Here is a 24067-nt window from a genome sequence, read left to right on the forward strand (position 1 = left end):
ATTTATCCTAATATGTTGAGTAATTGATTACTTTATTAATATTTGCACATTGTGTGACTCCAGTAAGTGAACTAAATTGTACCTACGGTGAGCAAATTGTGGCCCAGGCTGTGGGTTGACATTTTGGCTTGCTATTTTGTGTCTTTGGCACAAAAAGTCTGAAAAGTACTGCTTTGCACTACAGTATATACATGTAGAGGAAATTCTTGTCAAGTTGTAAAAATCCCCCTGGTAGCATGTATACATATTTGCAAAGTGTAATGCAGCTGGAAACAGTTTAGTGATGTATTATTAATAGCTGTAATATAATCAGAAGACAAAGGACATGACTTTAAATACAGTTTGTATCTGCTATGCTTAGGAGGAGAAATATGCATGTCTCTTTAACTTGTTCCTCTAAATATTTAAACCAGTTGCAGATAACCAACTCTTGGCACTGGTCCTGCATCAGCGCAGCACAGTCGACACAGAGCCGGCGTGGAATAACAGTCTATACTGTTCTCCTCCAAAGCCCCCAAGAGCGTCATCTGTCCCTGAAGTTTCTCTGCTGTCAACACGATGAGTCACGCTTGGCGATAAATCACGACGCAGATGTTCTGAGTTTATGTCGCGCTGATTCCTGTCAGTCTTGTGTGCTTAATGGTGAACAGCATTACAGGAATCTGCACAGTAACTTTCCACTACATCCAACCTCAGATCCTCTTTATGAAATCCACCTCCACTTGTTCTCTTTTTGTTTCATTTCAAAGTATTTTAATCCTGTTTCTGCTGTGAAACATACTCTGGATGGATTTACATGAAAATGTTTCCAAAGGTCAGGCTTAGTGCAGTTTACCAGTAATTATTTGAATCCACATCCAGATGTAGCTCAAGGAATTAGATGTTAGATGGACTCTTTACTATTGTGTGATATTTTCTCATTGTTTATGCAGGGATTTTCAGCCTTGGCAGAAGTACGTCTCTTACTTCTGTGTTGTTGCAGTATATCCCATAAGATAAGTAGTCCAAGGGTTGCTTTCGACACACAGGTAGAGACGCTCCTGTTACTTTGTACCTGTGTTAACACTAATTCAGTGAAAATACAAACTACAGACTAAGATTAGCTTCACTGGCTGTACTTTAGAAGGTGGAGATCACAAACATTAAACTTACCAAAACTTACTTTTTTTATTTATGTATTTTTAATTTATTTATTTATTTTTTTTACATCCAAGTGATCATATACTGACAATTGGTTTGGACTCCACATTGTAACACACTAGATCAAACTGTAGTGTCATTTCAACATGTAGTTCAGTACGATGGAGTTCATCTGCAGCGCCTCCACATGCCATGTCACACATGGTTATAAAAGCATAAGCACATGCTGTAAAGCTGTCTACACGGTAAGCAAAGAGACAAAAATGAAAGTAAAACATGTAAAAAAAAAAATACTAAGAGGAACAGAACGTCCCATTTATACTTTCAATTTAAATTTCAGATATTTATCGTTAAACAATTAAGTTTAAAACACTTCTGATAAAATTTATTTTACTCCATTTAAACCTTCTTCTGATTATTTTTTATGAGACTGATAAGTGATAAGCCTTGGCACTGCTGAACTTTCCCACATTTACTTATCAGGCATTTATGTACTTTTTATCTCTGTGAGCCAGAAGCTCAGAATTTAGACTCCTCTAAATGCTCAGTAAGTCTTTTTATTTTTTTTTTAATTGGATTTTATGATGTCAGCGAGAGCGTACAGTTAGCTTAGGTGTATAGCTCTGGCTCTGAGCACAGAAGCCCCACCCACCTGGTGGATAAACCTTCTGTCTTCAGCCAATCAGGGGAAGGTTTGTTTAGCGAGAGGAGAGGTGCTAAAACATCTTGTTTTAGACAGAAGAACTGTGTGAGAATCATGCACATCCACTTGATTAGACTCATAGAGAGGATAAAAGACAGGCACAGCTTCCGAGGCTGAAAATGTGTTAGTAGACGTCTCTGCATTGAATCATACCTGTTATTAATCTCTGGCTCTCTCCCACAGCATGTCTTTAATCCTGTCTTCAATCCTGTCTTCTTTCTCTCACCCCAACCGGTCGCAGCAGATGGCCCCGCCCCTCCCTGAGCCTGGTTCTGCTGGAGGTTTCTTCCTGTTAAAAGGGAGTTTTTCCTTCCCACTGTCGCCAAAGTGCTTGCTCATAGGGGGTCATATGATTGTTGGGTTTTTCTCTGTATCTATTATTGTAGGGTCTACCTTACAATACAAAGCTCCTTGAGGCGACTGTTGTTGTGATTTGGCGCTATATAAATAAAATTGAATTGAATTGAATTGAATAAACGAATCTATTATTTTGTAAGCTTCTATCATTTTTACAGCCAGAAAGATGGATAAACCAGGGGATGGCTTTTGACTAATGACTTGTCAATTACAAGTTTTTTTTTAGATAGCTGTTCTTTATTCTGAGCTTAAACCTGTAAAAGATAAACAGCAAGACGGTTTACATTTCCTCTTTAAGTCTGATCTTTTGTCTTATAATGATGAATAAAACGTTCTCTTTTTGTAGTTTTAAGAAAATGAAATTTAAATTTTGGTGTTATTTTAATCTTAGCCGGTGTGGAGTGACTGAGAACATCTGCACACATCTGTCACACATATCACATGCGCTGCGTCCCTGCTTATGTTTGCTTATGTAAACCCCACCCTCATACATTTGCACCAGCTACATTATATAAGGCCCTCTGTACGAGTGCATGATGTCAGTGTCCCTGGTATTCAAATATGTATTGCAGAACACAGATTGATAAAACCTTATCATCCTCAAAGTTCATTCACATGCATTGAAATAGAAACACACATAAATTTAGCAACCTCTTTCAAACGAGTTTGACCCAGCTGTCCTTGTGTTACCGTCACGTGTGCCATGTATGGTGCCTCTGTGCTCACATTAGACACAGAAGGAAAAAAAAATGTGTTTGTCTTTGTAATAAGAAAGGAGCTTCTCTGAACATACTGGACACATCATGTGATGTTTAGACTGGATAAGAGAGGCAAAGAGGGTGAGATGAAGCAAATGGGGTGGACGCTGCATGGACTGTGACTCCCTCTCCCGCCCTCACTGCTCTACCTCTCCAGGGATCAGGCCCTGACTATATAACAGAGAGCCGAGCCCTCCTGAAGTTCGCTAAGTCAGGCTCACTTGAAAAGACTTACAGGTTCCAGATTCACTTCTTCTCACTTCTGGAAGTTGGCAGGGGTGCTTGAGTCCTCCACAAAGTCTTGGAAATCAGGGAAGCCACCAGGTTGAGGCTGAGCAACGTAGCCAAAGAGAAAGAAAGAAAGGACGATAAAAGCAAAGAATCTCCGTAGACTTACCAGCAAACACCCCGGTCCACTGGAAAGATGCAGAAGACAGGCTTCTTCACCCAAAAGAAAGCAGCAGCAGCACTGTGCATTGTCCTGTTAATGGTGGCTCAACAGGTGAGTGGAGTAAATTTAGTAATAACCACAGATGTGGTGTTAAATTTACCCTCTTCATTCTACCCTGTCATCAGGAAACACCCATAACCTGATTATGACTATAATTGTAATCCTGGGCAATTAGAACATGTAACTTTTGTTTTTATTCAATTGTTTCTCCAAGTGAGTAAAAACAAATCAGCTTAAAGTCCAATTTGCCTTTCTTTAAAGTATAGAGTGATAAGTTTGTTAGACTATGGTTACATTAATAACCCTCTAATATATTCATCTCTTATAAGTCTATCAGCAGCATCTTTCACTTCCATTAGTTTTGGATCTAAACCCTTTTTGTGAAAGCCTGCTTTGAATTTTCCCACTTTTCACATCAGGCATGATTTCACCTTTCAATGATACAAGATACTGGATATCACTGACATTTCACCATGTCTTCTCTAAACTCGTATTTTCCTCTGTGGAGCGTCCATAGTTAAGAACTAAAGTGTAACTGAAAGGGTTTTCTCTCCTGCTGGTTGTGTTTGATCCTTTCTTTCCTTTGCTTCTGCCTTATTTGACTTCCTGTCAGAAAAAAAAGAAGAAGAGTTTTTCCTCCCCACAGTCACCAACACCAATGTCTCCAGTGTTCATATGAAGTCACTGAGTCACTAAATAGTTGATGAAGCTTATGTCTTCCCACTGCTTTGAGTCAGAATACACTGGACTACATCAGCATCAATCATCAGTGTGGTTCCTTTTAATGAAGATTTGTATACCTTTCTGTCCCATCTGTATTCCAGGTGTGTGCAGGTCCTTTGGTTTCACAGGATCAGTCCAGCTTCCTCCAGAGTGCAGATCTAAGGGGGTCAGATGTCGTCCACGCTCCAAGGAGGATAGCCCGGATGACCCCACTGTGGCGGATCATGAACAGTAAACCCTTCGGAGCATACTGCCAAAACAACTATGAATGCTCCACGGGCCTCTGCAGGTAACTGTGCTGGCAAAAGTGCAAAATAACCAGGCTGTGTAACAGAAGAAACTCAAATTTTAATGTAGAAAGAAAAAAGGAAATGTGGAGATTTTTGTTAAGAAGCTAACTTCAAAAAATCCACTGGGCTGGTAAATCCTGCAAAATGAAACAGATCTTTTCTATGGCAGCTTGTATCTGCCACTCAATATATTTGTATTTTTTTCCTCAAAATTTCAAAATGTTATTTTTAATAACATGAACACTTAAATACACCTGATTGGAAATTTTTGGCAGAAATAAGCTTTCAAACTTTGTTAACATCTGCTTGTGTTTTGTTTTAGGGCAGGACACTGCTCCACGATGAACCGTTCGGCGTCGCAGCCGGTGAACTATTAGACGTCCGAGGACACAACCAGCATGTTCATCCTGACGGGTTCTGATAACTGGGAGATTAGCTTACCCAGGCTTCTTCTTCTTCTTCTTCTTTTACTTCTTTATTTTAAATCAGAATTTGTATTTATTTTCCAGTAAAATTATATCTAAAAATTTTTTAAATGCACCTGTCAGGCAGCTACTGCCCCACCTGATGCATTTCAAATTGGGAATTGTCAGGCCTTTCAAACCTTAAGCATTTGATGACAGTTTAACCACACAAAGTTGTATTTCTGCAACTATTTAGCTTTTTTTTATTATTATCTCTGTGTCCTACTAGTTACCCTGGCCTTGAACTTATCCCACAGCTGATATAATGGCGCTCGATAACAGCGTTTTATTTAAAACCCGTTCCTTCACAAATATCATAAAACAGCGAAACATTTTTAAAGGAAATTTGTAATTCTGTAACTCTGAGCAGATGCGTAGTTTCCACATTTTTATGACTGAGATGTAATTGGTCGTGTTTTCTAGGGTGTGATAAACTCAGATTTTTAATGATACGACTTTATCAGAAGTAAATGTAACAAGGAGCTGTGCAGCAATGCCTTCTACAAACTCCTCACCCTTATTTTTTTTTAATACTCGCAGTCATAATTTCTGTTCCCTTAATAATTGGACCAGCCTAGTTTAGTCCAAGGTTAAATTAAAAGGTAAAGTGTAAATGAAGGATAAACCAATAGAGAACAAATGACGTGGAGCTGACCTTTGGCCTTTGACCACTACTTACTGTTGGGCGTTTTACATAAAGCAAAGTTTTAGAAATCTTAAAAATATGAATGAATATGAATATGAATGAAGTTGTGGAAATGGCATAAAAGGTGATGGTATAAAAACTGAGAAGAGGTGGAGCAATGTCGTTATGGATTTAAGATAAGTTATTTAAAGTACACTCAGGTTCTTGACAAAAGGTTCAAACACAGTTGGATTAACTAACAGTACCTGTAATGCTGATTCTGGTATTTTATTTATTTTATCTTTTTTTAAAATGTCAAAATTTGCCCATTTTCATTTACTATTTTAAACTCAGTTTAGGATATTTCACTTTTTTGTTTTGTCCCATAACTGTTTGGGTTTTTTTGTTTTGTTTTGCTTTTTAAAAAAGAAAAAAGAAAAAAAAGATTTAAAGCAGGAACGTTATGACATCTACATGCTCAAACAATCTTAAATCTGCAAAGTCTCAAAGTTTAGCTACCTGATGGGCTGAGTGTACAAATACTGGGAACAGATTCCTCACTATGAGCTGCACAGCCTTGTTTTTTTATTTGCACATCTATGAAATCCTGAAATTTAAGAGGCGGTTGCAGCTTTAGCTTCAACTCACCTGCAGTTTACTTCATGCACACAGCAGGTGCTTGCTGATATTTTGTACACTCAGGTTGCACTTTTAAACCCAAATTATCTTTGTACTGTGTATTGCTTACTGTACTGTTTTACTTGCATCTGAAGGGCCGGAGATGAAGTGAAATAAAAGCATCGGACAAAAGAATCAGTGACTCAAACGTGTACTTTTGTACGCCGTTGCTTCGTGTCTTCTCATATACCTTTCACCTGGGACATAATGTGGACAAAGCTGACATTTGAATCCAAGGTAAACAAATGAATCTGCTGCCAGCGTTCAAAAGTCAAACAGCTGCTGGTGCACAGATATTCAGTCTTTCACAATGAGAGAAGCCAGCCAAGCGTGTGAGTGGGTGTAGGAGATAAGTCGTGTTCATTTAAGAGGAATGACGCCTCCTGAAGGAGTTTTCCACATCTTAAGAAAATCTGCAGAGTCATCAGAAATGTCTGTTTGCATGTTTGTCTGCACATTCCTGCTGAATTCACTGACAAGAAAACAGAATTTTTCCAATATTCCAGAAGAGGAGCCAAGAGGAAAGAAGGCAAAAATGGGTCCAAATTCATGCAGACGTACTTGAAAATTAAAATAAATAAATAAATAAATTAAAAAAAAAAAAATATATATATATATATATATATATATATATATATATATATATTTTTTTTTTTTTTTTTTTTAGTAAGTTAATGTAAATAATAAGAATAAAAAATGAACAAGGAAACACTCCTTTTATTGATAGATGGTAATCCAAACTCTTATTTGTCTTTTTAAAAAGTGCAAGTACAGGTACTGGATCCAAATCCTTTAACAAGGATTGCCTTACCTTTTCAGACATTTTGTTTGACCTTTACTGTTAAGAAGGGAAGGAGCAACTAAGTGCTGATAATACACTTGATTAAACATTTGTCAGAAAGTCTGAGCACATCTATAAAAATCAGAACTTCTGGAAGTTTCCTCGCCTGGAGCATTCAAGTGTGTGTTAACACCATGATGCAATTTCACAAACTGTGCAACATCTCGGACTCTACAGGCCTCAGTTAGTTAAAAGTTAAAGTTCATGACAGTACTGTTAGAAAAAGACTGAACAAGTATGATTTGTGTAGAAGGGTTGCGAGGAGAAAGCCTCTTCTCTCTAAACAGAACAAGGCAGCAAGGTTCAAGTTTACAAAACCGCATCTGAACAAATCAGAAGACTTCTGAAACAATGTTATTTGAATGATGATGGCTGTAGCTCAGGTGGTGGAACAGGTCACCTACCTACTAATCGGAAGGTTGGTGGTTTGATCCTTGTCTGCTCCCGTCTGCAAGCCAAATATCCTTGGGCAAGATACTAACCCCAAGTTACTCTCCGATTCATCCATTGGAATATAAATGGGTGAAATCTGTGTAAACTGTCTTGACTGCTCAGAGTAGAAAAGAACCATATAAGAACCATGATACTAAAGTATTTTAGAGTCAAATGTGAGGCCATCTGTCTGACAACGTCCCAAGCAAATCTACAACAGGATGGCTGAAAATGAAGACAGTGGTGCAATGTCCCAGTTTAAGTCCAGACATCAACCTGTTCATTAACAAATGCCCACACACCTCAATGTGCAGAAGCAATGCTGTAAAGAAGAGTGAGACAAACTTCTCCAAAGGTGAGAGACTGGAGAAGTCATGCAGAAAACGATGGCAATGCTAAAAAGTGGTTCTACAAGCTACTGAATAAAGCGCCATATTCAGCTTTTTTTCCCACAGGACTGTATAAAAGATGGATGTAGATACCGTGACATCATCCACTGGGTTGGGAAGTCTGAAACTGAAGAAAAGCAATTTGTCAATCACAAGTTTCTACCCTAGATAATCCTCCTATTAGACTCTAAAAACAACCAAGATTTACAAAATGGACTTCATGCTTTTGAGAACGTCGTGAAATAAGTGAATAAATCAACCAGGCAGAGGTCTACTCAGGGTCAGCAACCAAGACGCTTACATTTCAAAAAAAGTGTGGAGTGGAAAACCAGCGTTGACTTTGTCCATCTTTGTCCATGACTGATGTTCATTGGTGCAGTGTTGGAGTGTTGGCCACATGGAGTGCAGTATGAGCCATAAAATTGTGCTCACTGGGGTAAATTTGTGTGATTAAATCCTATAATTGGGCACGTTTGCTGATAGGAAGCAATACTGCCAGAATATGACATCTGAGTTGTTTTAGAAACAGACTCCATCAAACAGATTGCTGGCACATGAGCGTAACGCTTACAGCTGAAATGTGTTCATGTTTTTGGCAAACAATGAAGAACAAGAGAATTTATCACAGAGTATTGGCATCAAGTTTTTTCAGATCACATCTGGTTTTGCTGTGTTTAATTAATCACATAATTCAGCGAGCAAGCTGAACAGATGACTAAGATGGAGAAAAAAAAAGGTTTACATAAAATCGAAACGTTCACTGACGATCATTTGATTAACCACAGAGACAGATTCGTGCCTGGCATCGGACAAGTGATCGGTCTGCACGTGTCTAGAGAAAATGTTCAGGCCTGCCGAGTGCAGTCCCTGTTCATCCTTGTCTGTTTGCTTTCCACATACATGTAACCAGCCACACTTTAAAAAAAAACATGGTGTTTAGAGTTCAAAGTTCAGCAGCACTTAACATACTAATTTATCTGATTGAATATTTTCTCTTTTGAGGCAGTTTTATTTCAGGTAAAAAAAAACAAAACAAAACAAGATCCTGTGCTTAAACCACTTCTAACTCTTCTCAAATTAACTAAACCTTTCAGCAGAATTTGAAGAAATTACATCAATGATGTTATGGTTATGTCTGTGGTTTCTAATTCACTACATTCACTCACCTGATACCTTTATTTGGTATACCTTATTAGTATTTGGTTGGATGCCCCTTTTTGCTTTAATTCTTGGTGACACCGATTCATTAAGGTACTGAAACTCCTCAGAGATTTTGGTCCATATTGAAAGGACAGTATCACACAGATTTGCTGGCTGGCTGATCTGAGTTTTGTGACACGGTGTTATCCTGCTGGAAGCATCTATCAGGAGGTGGTCATGGACATGGTCAGCAACAATACTCGGGCTATGGTGTTGAAAAGATGCTAAGGAGCCATAAATGTTCCACACCACCACAAGCAGTTCTGCATTTGGCTAGGGTCAGTGTCACTACTGGTAGCATGAGGCGATATATGGACCCTACAGTGGGTGCACAGATAGTCCAACTCCTTGACGATGGCACATCAACACATGCCTTTGCCAGTGTCTCCCAGCAAACTCTGAGGAGCATGGAGGAGATTCCAGGAGACAGACAGGTACTCTAGGAGAGCTGGACAATGTCAAAGAAAGCACTTAACCCATCAGCAGGACCGGTATCTGCTCCATTGTGCAAGGAGGAACAGGGTAAGTACTGCCAGAGCTACAAAATGACCTCCACCAGGACACGCGTGTGAATGTTTTTGATTTTTGGTCAGAAACAGAGTTCATGAGGGTGACCTGAGGGCTCGGTGTCCTCTTGCGGGCCCTGACCTCACTGCCGGTCAACGTGGAGTCCGATCTGCCACTGAGTACATTACGTTTTAGTCCATCCGATGGTGCCAGGTTGCACCTCAAACTGTCCAGGAGCTCGGTGATGTCCTGGTCCAGATCTGGGAGAATCCCCCAGGACACCAGCTGTCATCTCAGGAGCATTCCCTGACATTGTCAGGCATGCAAATAGGCATGTTGACCATACAAGCTACTGAGTACCCCTAATTACATTTAATAAGAATGGACTAAGCCTGCCTCATTATTTTTCACTTTGATTTTTGAGGTGTCTTTGAATTCAGCCCTCACAGTTTGGTTATTTAATTGCCATTAAACTTTTTGGCATCCTTTCAATCTCAACACTTCCTTACTTCTTCCCTGTTCCTTTATTTTTTGGTTTGAGCAGCATATTCATATATATGAAGTTAAACCAACAAAGCACATGTAACAGACCTGAAAGTTCAGGCAACTAAGATGGAGAGAGCACTTTGAAAAGTTTAAAAAGACCTACTCAGATTAAAAACACTCATAACTGATTTTGATTATTTTATTACAGAATTAGTTTCAAAAACAAAAAACAGTCAACCACTGGCTTGCTCATCGATACTCGTTCTGATACGATCGGCTGTAGTTCACGTGGAGTGTGCTGGAACGCCACAAAATAACTGACGTCAGCTGATTACTGGACATTTAAACAGGAGGCACGATTAGGTATGTTCTTCAATAACCTTAATAATTTATTCCAAATTTGCCGTCAATATCGTAAACAATGAACCATCGAAGAGCCAACAGACAAAATGTGTTCAAGTTTAACTGCAATTAATCTAAAAACAGAAACAAAATTACAGTTTCAGCAATCAGATGAGAAGATTAAGGCAAAGAAACGCATTAATACACTACATGCTGAGGAAAACATTCTGAGAAATTAATTCAATTCATTTATAGCTTTAAATAAAACAGCACTCCTGAAGTTTCAGTCACACCAACTTCTAGACTCAAAATACAACCATGTTAAGGCATCATGGCCTCTTTAAGACACCTGCCTACAGGAGCTGACTGTTTAGACCTAAAAAAATAAATACTATTTTTTTTTGCTTTCCATTTGTAATACACCGTACAAGCACACAGGACTGGAGGTATACGAAGACGGGTGAGTCTTAGTGGTTGAGCGACCAGGTGAGGTAATAAATTAGAAAACGTTAGAAGATTAATTTGAATTTTACGAACTTCATGTTTAAGTCACACAGGTAACACTGGTTGGAGGTGAAAATGTTTAAGGTAGTGATGAGCGCAAGAAAAAAAGAAAAAGAAAAAAAAAAGGGAAAACTGTATTTTCTGGCCATGTTGATTATAGCTGGGATACATTTACATTCATTTCCACAGAGTGAATTAGCATATTTGGCTAATTTTTCCCATAAATAGATGAAAAAATGAGCAGGGGATGGAAATTAACTGCTTTAACTCATTCCCCCTTTGAGAACTACTACGGATAACTGTCGTTTCTCTTGTCTAAACTTAGTTTCTGTTATATTTCAGGCCTGCTTCAGAACAAAATGACTGGGTGTGCATCAGAAGGTAGTGGGTAGCTTACTAGAGCTACCCCTGGAAAACCAAATGTGCATTAATCCGCAGCTGAAAATAGTTCCCAACAAAAAGATGCATTATTTACCACAGTTTTAGTAACATTTGCTAATAACTACTGTGCTATGATGTTTTAGGAAATGTATTTAAATATCTGGCCAATGTTTATTTTGTATTAACACTGAAAGTTTAAGTACGGCACACAAATTTAAAGCTTATGAAACAAGACAAAGAAATCCAATTTTGAACTAGAGGAATTTATACTAGTTAAAATACTTCAGCTCTGGCAAGGGGTTAATCAAAATTGCTGATTCCAAATTTCACTTTTACTCTTCCTCCTCCTAACGTTTGCCATTAGGAGTGAATATCTGTGGCTTTCCATCACAGCTTTTTTCAGGTGAGTAACACGAGGCCTTTGAACGCACTGCCAGAATTAAAGTAGGGAACTGCTGGTGATTACTGAGAATAAAAGAAACACAGGAAGTCACCACCCTGAAAAGAGAAGCAGACGAGGCTTGCTAATGTGGCTGCTACAGTTTCTGCGGCATTCTGTTGCTTCGGTACGAGCAACGGTTGAAGAGGACAACTCTTCACGTAAAACTTACAAACGCACCAGCTGATCTATCATCTGCATTAACACAGATGTGGTGACAACACGAAGCGAGGCTGTTACGTTAGTTTATGTAGTAAAAAAATCCAAAAAAAAAAACCCCAACTAACTGTTGCACCATCTCGTCTTCTCACTGTACGGCACACGAGCCGCTGGGCAGGAAGTCCTGCACGTACACCGCCACAGCCTTTGTGAGGTAGGTCATGCTCCCGAAGCGGCCGCTGGGGGCACTGTCATACAGCAGCCTGCATATTCCTGTGGACGGATCCCTCTCCAGGATGTGCTCCTCTGCTCCAAGGTCCCTCTGCAGAACAATGGAAGGAGAACAACCTGCTTTAGCTGACGACAGGGATATGGACGCTGGGATTTTAGGCAAGGCAAGGCAAGTTTATTTATATAGCACAATTCAACAACAAGGTGATTCAAAGTGCTTTACAGAGGCATTAAAAAACAAAAACAAATAAAAAGCATGATTTAAAATTGATAAAAAAAAAAACAGTAGATAAAATCAGAACAGTAGATAAAGTCAGTAGTTAAAATGTAAGTTTTGAAATTTAAGCTTAAAAGTGTGGATTTGGTGCTTTATTCAAAAGCAGCTGAGAATAGGTGAGTCTTCAACCTGGATTTAAATAAACTGAGTGTTTCAGCTGATCTGAGGCTTTCTGGGAGTTTGTTCCAGATATATGGAGCATAAAAGCTGAATGCAGCTTCTCCGTGTCTGGTTCTGACTCTGGGAACTGATAAAAAACCGGATCCAGATGACCTGAGGGATCTGGAAGGTTCATACTGGGTCAGGAGGTCACTGATGTATTTTGGTCCTAAACCATTCAGAGCTTTATAGACCAGCATCAGAACTTTAAAGTCTATCCTCTGACGGACAGGCAGCCAGTGTAAAGACCTCAGAGCTTTTAGAGCGACTGCTGACCTGGTCTTTGTCGAACATGTCGTTGGCCAGGTGGACGATCTTCTCCACGTGGATTATAGAGCCGATGCTCTGGATGTCCACGTCAGCCAGCATGGTGAGGACCAAGATGGCCTCCACCAGCAGCTGTCGGTACTCAGGCTGAGGGACTCTGTTCAGGACGGTCTCCACATGGACGGAGAACTTTATCTCCCCTGGGGTCATCTGGAGAAGGTGGAAGGTTATAGTTTTTATTTTATGAGTAGTTTGTAAAATTATTTAGTTTTAAGGTTTTTCTGTTTTGTTTTTAAGTTTGGTTTCAGTTAGTTGGATAATTTCAGTTCTTTTTGTTTTTTATTTTGGTTTTTATTACTGTAAAATATTGGATCAAATGTTTCATTTTTATTCCTGGTTAACCAGGATGTTTTTTCACTCCTAGTTTTAGTTTTGAATTTAGTTTTAATTTTAATGACCTTGGTGAGTAGATGAACAATAAATATGTCTGTAAAGAGAGTTTCTTTAAACTTTACAAATAAAAAAGGGTATTGTTTTGCATTTATGCATAGTTTAAAATCTCTAAATAGCTGTCAATGGAACAAAACAAACAAAAAACAAAAATTACGACTTTAAAAGATAAAATTGTAGAAACAATCTTAATTAATAGCAAATAACAGAACAGAGGTTTTTGCTTTTGGCTGTTTGACTGTGGCTGACCTGACTGACAACGCTGCAGACTGATGAAAGTTTTACTTACATTTTCAGGGGAAGTAAGCAGAAGAAGAGGTAAGTAGGCTAACTACTATGAGACTCACATGTACAAGTAAAATGAACCAAATGAATGAACCAAATGAACCAAAAATAAGCTAAAACGAAATATATTCAAACTTAAACAAGTGAAAAAATATTTCAACATGGCATATATTTTTGGTTTTCGTAAGTGGTCACAATATACAGGAGCGATAACTCTGATGCAAAAATACAAAGCACTAAATGCAGCGTCTCCTCACTTATTTTTATTATTAATACTATTTTTTTATGTTGTTTTAAGTTTATCATTTAAAGTTAAGTTTTTGTTAGTTTTGTTCTATTGACAGCTTTATTAAGGTTTTAAACTAAAGCGTAAATGCAAAAAAAAACCCTGTAAAGTTTAAATAAACTCTGAATTGTGAAGGTGACTAATATTTTAACAGTCATTAAAATTCATTAAAACTAAAATCAAAACTAAAACTAGGTGTGAAAAAACATTCGTTTCCAGATTTCAAGAGAATTCATTGTGCAACATCATTTAAATGTTTGCTGATCAAAGCATTAGTGTCTTAACAAAACAACACAATATATTACTCAGTATCGGTAAAAATCAGGATTAAAAAGAGTCAAGGTTTTTCATGCAAAGTGTAGTAGCAGTAAAAAAAATTTTTTTAGGAATTTGATGTAATTTGGCAAATATCCTGGATTTTCCCCCCGCTTCTAAACATTTTCCACTTTTTTACACAAGCAAACATCAATGTAAAATAACACAAATACCTCCAATTCATTTCTTCCAACTAAGGATGGGCCTGTTATGAAATCCTGAACTAACATCAACAGTGTCATTTTCACTGTTTTTGCAATAGAAAAAAAAGTCATTAAAATTATGGGCGACACCAGATCATCTCAACTGAACCTCAACAAATTGAATATCACCCAATAAATGAGCAAAAACATACTACTAATAATTAACTCTTGGCTCTTACAATTGAATTCTCAAAAGTGTCTTACCTAAAAACACTAACATGCCTAATCAGAAACTACAAGGGGCTCCAAAGAGCTTTACATTTAAGAAGTAAAATAAATACAAATAAATACCCGACGTAGCATTTAAATGATGAGAAGACGGGTTTAAAAAAAAAAAAAAAAAATACTAAAGCAGTAAAATTTTTCTCTCAGTTTCACGTGAAGTGTGTAATCAGACATCACCTCTCTGGTGGTTGAAGATGGAAGAACAAAGCCCTCTATGGACAGACCGTGGCACTGCAAGAAGCACATCAGTATCACCACAATTACTACACAAGTCCGAGTGTGACAGAAACTTTTGGTTCATCTCGTCTTGTCACTTTACATTAAAGATGTTTTAAATTTAACTACATGAAGACTCACAACAGGAAACAATAATTATACTACAGTTTTAAAATGTAGATTTCAAATGTTTACTAATTAATCCAAGAAGTGAATAACATTAAAAAAAACACACTTTCATGAGTAAATATACATCTGAGTCATAACTCACCTTCTGCAGGATCTTCCAGACTTTCTGGTAAAAGCCGACGGGCACTCGGTTCAGCGCCCCGTCCAGACGCCTCCTACGCAGCCACTGACCGTGTCTGGTATCCTTAGCAACCGGAATCTTGTCCGGGATGTCGAAGGATTCCATGGATGGCAGCCGGAACCTCTGAACAGATGGGAAGAGAAAAGCGGAGTCACTCGCTGTAACTGCGTTTATTCTGGAAGAACAGCGCCCTCTTCCTGTTTTGAGGAACAATGACACCAGCAGACTGCTAATCCACATCTGATGGAGTGGCTCATGTTAGAGGGCCACTACAGGAAAACAAAACAAAAAAAACACTAAGTAAAAACAAAAAGCAGGAGAATAACGCAAAACTTTACCCCAGACTCGATGCTTTCTACGTCCGGTGACTGCATGCCCTGAGAGGCAGAGAATAAAACATAAAAGAGCAGAAAGAAAAAAGAAAATAAACAAACAAAAAAAAACTGACATGAAAATAATTCTGAAGAATTAAGGATCGGTAAAAGCCAGCATGCATGAATCAAAACCAGGGCGTCAAGTGGGAGAAATTCTGTTAGAAAACCATGAATCACAGCACAGCTCCACCTAATCTGCATCATACTGTAACAGCTGGTTAAAGATCGGTGAGATCTTACACACGAGACGGACCTGTGGGCTCCAAATATTTGAGGTTTTATGGAATCGACCACTGTGACGTTTTCCTACAAAGCTTACTATAAATAATTCAGCTTAATTAACATAACTTTTCTTTTTCTTGTTTTAAATGGGAGTAAAATTAAATTTACAGTCAACTCTGATTGGTCAGAGAGGCATTGGTTAATAATAATAATCATAATTATTGATTAATCAACAATAATTATTACTGATTAACAATTATTGGCAAATCAGTATCTGAAGCTGTGGTTAGCTGCTTAGATGATTACAATTGCAATGCAGTTTACTTGTTGAGCAGCCACACGTTAGAGTGTTAATCACTCAAACGGCCCTGAATGCTCAGTTATCAGACTTTAATGTCGTTATCACCGTCACCTTCAGGGTGGACATCACAGATTGGTCGAGCTGAAAGGAAGAGAAGAAGATCACAGATGGAGGCTTTCATTTAACTTCTGCCGAAATGTTTTCCATTCAGATTCCATGAGAGACGGGTCGAATCACCGACACCACCACCACCATCATCATTACCCCCCATAAGAGTGTGGCTGGTATCGTTTTCACCCTGTGAGTCTGATTGGGTTTTTAAGCATTACGGTAGGAATTTACATGCTCACATGGGGACAGAGGTTGCTAACTGTGCATCATAGTATAATTCCAGGTATAGTTGAGCTCAAAGTAAAGGTTGAGTTTTAAGATGGGCGTGGCCTGATCAGAGTAAATGATTCAATATAACAGACTCACAGCTGTGAGCGATACAGCCACGGAAGTTCAGGTTTGTAGTCAACATGACGACAATGATAATAACCAGCCATGGGTTCTACTTTGATTCAGTTTGATCAGAAATGACCTACAGCTCCACTTCATTTGAATGAAGTGTGAACTGAAAATTACAATTTTGAATTGAAATTTCAGCATCTAAATCTTCCTCACACTTTCTTTATCATCGTCACCTTAACTGAGTCGGTCAAAGACACCCTGCAGTCTGTCTGTAATAGACAAAAACACATTAAACAAAGGCCAGTTTTTAAATCTGCAACCCCAGCTTCCTCCTCCACAGCAAAGCCAAAAGCACATTCAAATCTTCCTCCTCAATACCAATGAAATCATCATCATCACCTCCTCAACTGGATCTGTCAAAGACAGCCCGGGTTCCTGGGTTAAAGATAAAAACATACGAGCAGGATTACAGCAGCTGCCTGAACCATCACAGCTTGTTATTCCAGAGCTTTCAACTGTCTCTCACAGTCTTTATCCTCCGGGAGCGTTTACACAGTGTTTAAATCAACTTTAAATATAAATATATGGAGGGTCAGTGAATTTAGGGTAGTTGAGTGATATAATTTAGGCTAACATAATACAGCAACATTGCAAATCTCATCTACAGATTAAGGATGAGAATTAATAAAAGTTTGTGATAAGGGTCATTCTGTGAGGTTAACACCTTTAGTAACAGCCTTTAAAGTTTACAGTTAAATGACTGATGTATTTTAGGTTATCTTAAGGAAAATAACGCATGTTCAAAAAATAAAATTACATTCATCAAGACTGCTGTCATTATGTGTACATTACAATTTAAGAATCATGGTGGAAAATCATAATTTTTGTTTAACCCAAAAAAACAAAACAAAATAGCCGTAAATTTCTTTTGACTTAAGGATGTTTTGTTAGCTACTCTCCAAAATGTTGACAAAACATCTAAAACCTTGGACCGTCATCATGATGAAGATTGAGGAACGCAGCTGAAAGCTCTGGAGCAAATAAGCAGGCCTTGAGTTTTACAAATGAACAACCTCCCTAGTGCACTGATTGATCTGATCGGTGATGTTTACATGGAAGGTGAATTAACAGCTACAGGTAAAAACATAAAAATAAAACAACAACAACTAATGAACAGATGTCATCACTGTAATAGCTAATATCCTTTCATGTGATCATCACCTTAAGTGTGTCCATCATGGATAACCTGCGATCCACCTGCAACACAAGGACCAGGTCGTAAATGAATGACTGAGCTGTTTTAAAAGACATAATGATTCAAATCGATCGATAGTCTCGATCTTAAAGCCGACAATTTTCCATCAACGAGCCACTGCTCTCCTTCAGCGCATGCTTTCAGCTCTCTATGAATTACTTCATGTCCCACCAGCACCCTCTTCCAGGTGAATTAGCACCTCATTTAAATAATTAACATCACCTTGCTCGGATCCGTCAAAGACAACCTTTGCTCCAGCTGCAAAAACACAAAAGTCGAGTTTGCCAAAAAAGCTCAACAATTTCAAAATAAGAGCCTCTCCTGCCTCCATCTCTGTTTAATGGGCTGCTGAGTTTACTCGTTTGATGACAGTCAAATGTTAAAGTTGACACTGTGTGCGTGTCACTTTAAGATGAGCTTCCTATGTGGAGCAAGGTAACTGTAACCTCACAGTCATGGCATCCTACCATTTTCATGTCGCTCTTCAGTTTGCTGATGCCGGCTCTCTCACTTTTAGTGGCTCCCACATTCCCGAGATGATGGATGGAGATGGCAGGACTGACGCCGGCATCCATCTCCCGAACTGTGTGGAGGATTGAGGAAGAAGAAACAAACAGGACAGGCACAGAGGGGAAAATAAATGGGAGTAAAGGTCAAACGGTGAACATGTGGATTTTTGTTTAAAATGAAGTCTGGAAAAACAGATTCGGACAGCACACAGGGGCAAATACTCCCATGCTAACCAAGCAACTAAAATATATGTGTGTATATATATATATATATATATATATATATATATATATATATATAAAAACATTAACAATGACATCAATAACAAGAATAAACAATCTAGAGAGGTCTTCTCTAGCACTTAGTTTAACATCATGCGTGCAATGTTACAGTTTATCTGTGGAAATATGAGGCCTGTCAGTGGCTTACTTATTAAAAACTGTTGCCCACCCTTCTTCCACAGCATAATGAAACAGATTACTTTGGCTACACTCTTGTCAAAAGATTTCTCTTTTCATGTAACGACTGCCCCACCCAATCAGAAAGCTTCACCGTCATTGCAGATGAAGCAGCAGAGACTGCGTCAGAGTTGCAGCATATGACTGGTTCTCGTGTTACATGAGGTAAGAGGACTCACCACTGCGCTCCACTCCGAACTCCTTCCCGCTGAGGATGTGATGGAGCAGGTTCTTCAGTTCAGACGGACTCAGACTCATCAGGGTCTCTGTGGCCTCCTCTCCTGTTTTCACAAACGCAAAGACAAACATGACTCCTGAAGCCCGTACTACGAAGAAAGATTACTGTCGAGCTTTAAGTCAGAGTTTCCCTTCCCATGAAACAGACTCTTATCTGGCTAAATCACCATGGTAACTTATGCTGAACACATAATTTGGCTAATACATAACCTCATTAGGAACAGGCTGTGTTTGCGTTTAAAATCTAATTAAATAAATTAAATATTCTCTCTTGGTCAAAAATTAAATCTGTAACTAACAACTCATAAATTAAAACGCTGTTATTAAATCAAATAAACTGCAGTGAAGTTACAACAGAAACCCTTGTAGCAAAAGTTTAGTGAAAGACTTCATTAAGATTTCATTTTCCACACATTTCTTTTCTTAACCTTACATCAAGCCAAAGAGGCCAAAGAAACCATTTGGAGGGAAAGCCAAGGAAAACATTTTACGATTGGAGGCAATATTTCACATTTAACGCACATCAACAAATTAAGCAGCTGAACAAGATCTGTGATTGCGTTTACAGAAGTTTGATGATGCACTGCTTGTATACATTTGGGGTGTTTTGTTGTAGAGCTGTGATTTTGTGTCCAGGGGCTACAGCTGTAAATTAAAGTCATGTACTTCATCCTTGTTCGATAAACAAATACATAGTTTGTAATATTTAGGCTGAATTTGATCTTTGGTTTGTTACTCCACTATGGCCATAAACTGAGTCTTGATAACGGGTCTTGGGACATGGATTTTTAGTAACAAACTTGAGTATTTTACTTCTTAAAGCCAAGCTTTAAACCACCTTCCCGTCTTACCTGAGCAGTCGAGTGACTGAGCCAGCTCGGTGGCCATCACCTGGATGATGAGACCGATTCTCAGCCTGAACATCTCGCTGAACAGCCTGGGCTGAGTCCTGATGCTCATAGCCAGGTACACCACGATCTCCTGGTGGAAAGACATTTAAAGGATGAAGGACAGATAGAGGAGAAGGTTTTAAACACATGATTGTGGAGGAGGTAACTCACCTGTGTGAGAATGGCAACACTGATGTTGTTTTCGCTGGCCTCGTCGATAAGATTCCCCAGCTGGTCAGGCGGTATCGGAGCCGTGATGGTTTTCTCTCTCGGCTCAGGAGGGAATCCGATCGTCAGGTGCTTCTGGTGGGCCAGCAAATCAGAGCAGGCCTACCGAGAGAGACCACAGCCAATTAGGAAAGAGCAGGAAAAGTTAAGGGTTTGCTGGTGGGAGATCTAATGCAGCATGGAGTCAACTGATAGCAGAGGGTTGGCATTTCAGAAGTATTTCACTCCAACTTCAGGAGCTTTTCTTTAAACCTTCTTAGAAGTTTTTAATTTAACCACAAACTGTGGTCAACTCATTTCAAGCTTTTCGGACTCTGTGACTCGCTACATGTGAAGGTAAGAGATGAATGACTGAGGAGTTAAAGGCACTCATAGAGTTCAAATCTGTGCCAATAATGAACAATGAACCCACCAGTTGTTCATATAGATTTTAGTTTTACATTATTTTTTACTTTACTTAAAACTGTAGCTTCAGGACTTTTTTCATAATCATGGCTAAAACAGAAGATTCACTAGTAACATCACACCTGACCACACTGGTAAAAGTACCGAGCTTCTGTACGCTGCCCTGTTATCTATAGCTGCACTGTACCGAGTCGAGCTCCTCCACCTTCTTCCTCAGCATGCCAGAGATCATCCTGATGAGACCCCAGTGTTTCAGTTCACCTGCCTTCTCATAAAGATCGGTCAGCAGAGACCTCACAGTGGAGCCTTTACCATGCACACCCGTGTCCCAGTCCATACCCCTGAAAAGGAAAGACAGCAAGGGCTTTTCATTCTTTTCACCGCCGTTTTGATATGTTACAGCAGCACAGTCTGAACCAGGAGCGCTTAATGACTCAACTGTGAAGACCTGTGAAGTCAAGTTCAGATACTTCTTTCAGATCCTGAGACTCACACTGATGAGCTAGCTTGATTGGTTGACTGTTTGCATGATGCAGCACAAAATAAGCCAGCCAAAGACACAGCCGTACACAGAAACAGCCAAGCAACAACAAGACTTCACTGTCTGTAAATATCTGTCAAAACTATGACTAAAAAATATTTATTAAACAGTTTTTTTATGTGTAAAACACAAAGAAAACAAAAAAAGTAAACAAACTGCACTATTTTGCTTCCACTTCAAGGTGGCGACCTCCGCTCAGCACAGCTAAAAATGCAGAGTGCTACAAGTTGGCCAGTCAGCCGATGACCTTTAGACTTTAGTTTGTTGTTTCTTGTAAATCCTTAGAGTCTTCCAATGAGCTGTAAGTGAGCATGTCACCATTACTAAATCACAATCATTCAAAGGAAAAAATGTAAATGTTGGGCTTTAACCTGATTTTCCACAGGCTGCCTGTGAAAAATCAGGCAGCCTGTGGAAATTTACGAGGAGATATTGAAATAGACAGTTTTGTTTTAATCCTTCTATTCTGTAAACATCCATCAACTGCTGGGCTGCCGGTGTCTGGGAATACACGCTTCCCTAGCAACCAGTGGTTGCCGAGGGTAGCTGACCAGTCTCTAGGCTTTTGTGACTGAGGCTTTAATATTTTAATACCAAAATTAAGTTTGCTGCACTTCCTGCTTTTTCGCATCACCTTCGTTGTGTTTCATATCTGTTTTAATAAAAACCATGGTGATGTCAAACACACCCAGCCTCATGTTTCTCACTTGTCTTTGTAGAGGATGTAAAGTATATCAGCCTGGTCCTGCAGAGACTGTGTGTCTTTCAGCAGCTGGGCCAAAGCGTTGTAGTCGATGGCTCCGCTGGCATCTCTGGGAATGCCACTCTGTGTTGTGACCCCCGCCTCAGGACCCTGGAGTGAAAACACAGACAGACAGAGGAAACTGAGGAGTCTGTAAGTGATCAAAGAGCTGACATCAGAGGAGAGAAAAGAAAGAAAGGAGGAAGAACCTGAACGTCTGGTGATGCAGGAGAGTCTGTAAGATTCAGGTTGAGTGTCGGCTGAGGAGAACGAAACAATTTGCTCGGCAGGTACATGTTGACATCTGAGGGGGGAAAAATAGAAAACAACGTTTTATTATTAAATTTGTGATTTAGTCGAGTTTGTCAGTCGGAGACAAAGCGCCGACTCACTTTGTATGTTGAGGTCCTGAGCTTTGTTCATCAGAGTCACCATCTCTTTGGTTTTGGTGGCCGCAGCCTTGAATCTGCTGAGACCTCCCACCGGACGCTTGGGCTTCTTGGGGGCAGAGTGGGCCAACAGGTGGTCAAGGTACTGCGCGAGGTCGTCATCCTCTGTAGGGAGGGACCAAGAGAACAAAACAAAGCGATGAAGGAGGGTGGGATGAGGAGAAGAACAGAAATGTGGAGAGGGAAAGGAAGAAAAATGAATAAGCAGAAAGAGATCATTTACTCACACAGAGCTAACTCACTGCTCTTTTTTTGTACAGACAAGTGTTAAAACTGAGTTTCTTTCTAAACTTTATAAAGTACTAAAAAGAAATAAAGCATCTGAAAACTATTTTTCATTTTATGCTAATTTATAAACTTAGAAGCTTTTAAAGGGTTTGCTCACTCAAATCTCACAAAAACAAAACATATTTATTATTGAGTATCTGAGATCTTCGTTCATTTCAGGTGGTTTACATCAAAATTAATATTGTTTTACAGGAATTTCTGTTTTTCCGAGGAACAAATTGCAAATATTCATAAATACCATTAAATATGACAATTGTGTGAATGTGTGTATTTATTGCTTTTGTGAGTGACTCTTTGGGTGAACTGACCCTTTAAACTGAAGACTTTATTGGTCACAGCCATGCTAGCAAATTGTGATGCATTCAGGGACCAACGGGCTGTCTGTAAACATGCGTTTATGGCAAATCTAACCAGCCGTGCGTGAACACAAACAACACAATCAGAAACTGTTAATGTTTTCATTCTTCCACTCGTGTTGAGATTTTGAGGCGTTTTAAATGCACCACAGTCAAAAATATACTTTTTATTTTTTAAAGAGGACCCATTATCTTTATTTCCATATTGTCATTTTTCAATCATGGACTCTCCTACAGCAACAGTTCTGAAGCAAGTCATTTTAGCTCCTTCGTAACTTTCGTCTGATTGGCTGCAACACTTAAACCAGAGGTGGGAAACGCCGGTGTCCTGCAGGTTTTAGAGTTCACCCTGGGTCAACACACCTGAATCAAATGATTAGTTCATTACCAGCCTCTGGAGAATTTCAAGACATGTTGTGGAGGTAATATGGCCATTTAAATCAGCTGTGTTCGATCAAGGACACATCTAAAACCTGCAGGACACCGGCCCTTAGAGCCTGGAGTTCCCCCACCCCTGACTTAAACAAAAGATCCTATCTCCCAGTGGGCGGAGCTTCTGTGCTGTAATTTCCATATAAGGATATTTTTTTATTTTCTCTCTTAATGCATAGTCAAGCAGAGCAGAAAAATAAAAAAACTGCCTGAAAATGTTTTGTTTTAAATATTTTTAAAGTTTTAAATTGAGTGTTCAGATTGAACTCTGACTTTCTGGCTTGAAGGGATCATTAAATCTGAGCGTCTTTTACTAGAAGCTCCACAGGTACGAAATCGCTGATTACTGATCTATCAGTTCCCCAACTTGCAACTTTATTGCTTATTTTTTTCAGAGCAAATGATTTTACTTGAGAACTTTATACTAAATCTGAATATAGAGTACAGTTAAATCTGGTTTTTATTTTCCTTCTTTCAAACCAATAAACACCAGTTATCAACTCACACTATCTGAGCCATTAGATCCTAGATAGGCTTTCTTTCCAGGCTTCAAAAAGGCTAAACTTTACTGATATAGTAGCTTTTACCCCACATGCATACATTCATTTATTCAGTGCTTTTACTACTCAACTACTGTTCAGCACTACTTTCATATTTGCCCTTCCTTTGTAACATCAGCTGCTCTGCTACCAGTACATTTATCCATGTCTGTGATTGGTCAGACGATCATTAAAGAACTTGGCAGCAATGTTTAAAAAGTGGAGTAAAAGAAAAACAAAAAAACCATTACAATTACTTGTATATTCGCAGACCTCATTACCAACCTTTCCTGT

General features: G+C 39.0%; 2 protein-coding genes across 9 annotated transcripts in view; one reads left to right on the forward strand and one right to left on the reverse strand.

Annotated features, from left to right (window-relative positions):
• The first annotated feature begins 3179 nt into the window (after positions 1-3179).
• leap2 (liver-expressed antimicrobial peptide 2) lies at positions 3180-6311 on the forward strand. Its single transcript, XM_063461435.1, has 3 exons — positions 3180-3460; positions 4234-4421; positions 4745-6311. Exons 1-3 carry the CDS (start codon positions 3383-3385, stop codon positions 4797-4799), a joined length of 321 nt encoding a protein of 106 aa, XP_063317505.1. The 5' UTR covers positions 3180-3382; the 3' UTR covers positions 4800-6311.
• A 3918-nt stretch (positions 6312-10229) lies between these two features.
• Positions 10230-24067, reverse strand: part of phka1a (phosphorylase kinase, alpha 1a (muscle)) — a 36464-nt gene continuing 22626 nt past the window's right edge. For 2 of the 8 annotated variants that reach the window (XM_063469434.1, XM_063469437.1), the window contains exons 19-35: positions 22102-22263; positions 21919-22013; positions 21675-21820; positions 20614-20767; positions 19965-20123; positions 19755-19884; positions 18846-18947; positions 18166-18281; positions 17665-17700; positions 16843-16878; positions 16677-16712; positions 16102-16131; positions 15432-15470; positions 15055-15216; positions 14745-14798; positions 12813-13013; positions 10230-12191 (exon numbers count right to left, since the gene is read on the reverse strand). In XM_063469434.1, coding sequence (XP_063325504.1) covers positions 12018-12191; positions 12813-13013; positions 14745-14798; positions 15055-15216; positions 15432-15470; positions 16102-16131; positions 16677-16712; positions 16843-16878; positions 17665-17700; positions 18166-18281; positions 18846-18947; positions 19755-19884; positions 19965-20123; positions 20614-20767; positions 21675-21820; positions 21919-22013; positions 22102-22263 — 1832 coding nt within the window. In that variant the 3' untranslated portion in view covers positions 10230-12017. The remainder of the gene's footprint in view (positions 12192-12812; positions 13014-14744; positions 14799-15054; positions 15217-15431; positions 15471-16101; positions 16132-16676; positions 16713-16842; positions 16879-17664; positions 17701-18165; positions 18282-18845; positions 18948-19754; positions 19885-19964; positions 20124-20613; positions 20768-21674; positions 21821-21918; positions 22014-22101; positions 22264-24067) is intronic. The other 6 variants (XM_063469436.1, XM_063469438.1, XM_063469440.1 and 3 more) reach the window with 6 other exon arrangements.

The sequence above is a fragment of the Pelmatolapia mariae genome, linkage group LG3_W (assembly GCF_036321145.2).
Source record: "Pelmatolapia mariae isolate MD_Pm_ZW linkage group LG3_W, Pm_UMD_F_2, whole genome shotgun sequence".
In the NCBI taxonomy this organism is placed as follows: domain Eukaryota; kingdom Metazoa; phylum Chordata; class Actinopteri; order Cichliformes; family Cichlidae; genus Pelmatolapia; species Pelmatolapia mariae.

Excerpts from the sequence above, each read along its gene's own strand:
- leap2 (XM_063461435.1), top strand. The coding sequence starts at position 3,383 with ATGCAGAAGACAGGCTTCTTCACCCAAAAGAAAGCAGCAGCAGCACTG. Across the intron at positions 3,461-4,233 it reads TGTTAATGGTGGCTCAACAG|GTGTGTGCAGGTCCTTTGGT; the intron begins GTGAGTGGAGTA and ends TCTGTATTCCAG. Across the intron at positions 4,422-4,744 it reads TGCTCCACGGGCCTCTGCAG|GGCAGGACACTGCTCCACGA; the intron begins GTAACTGTGCTG and ends GTTTTGTTTTAG.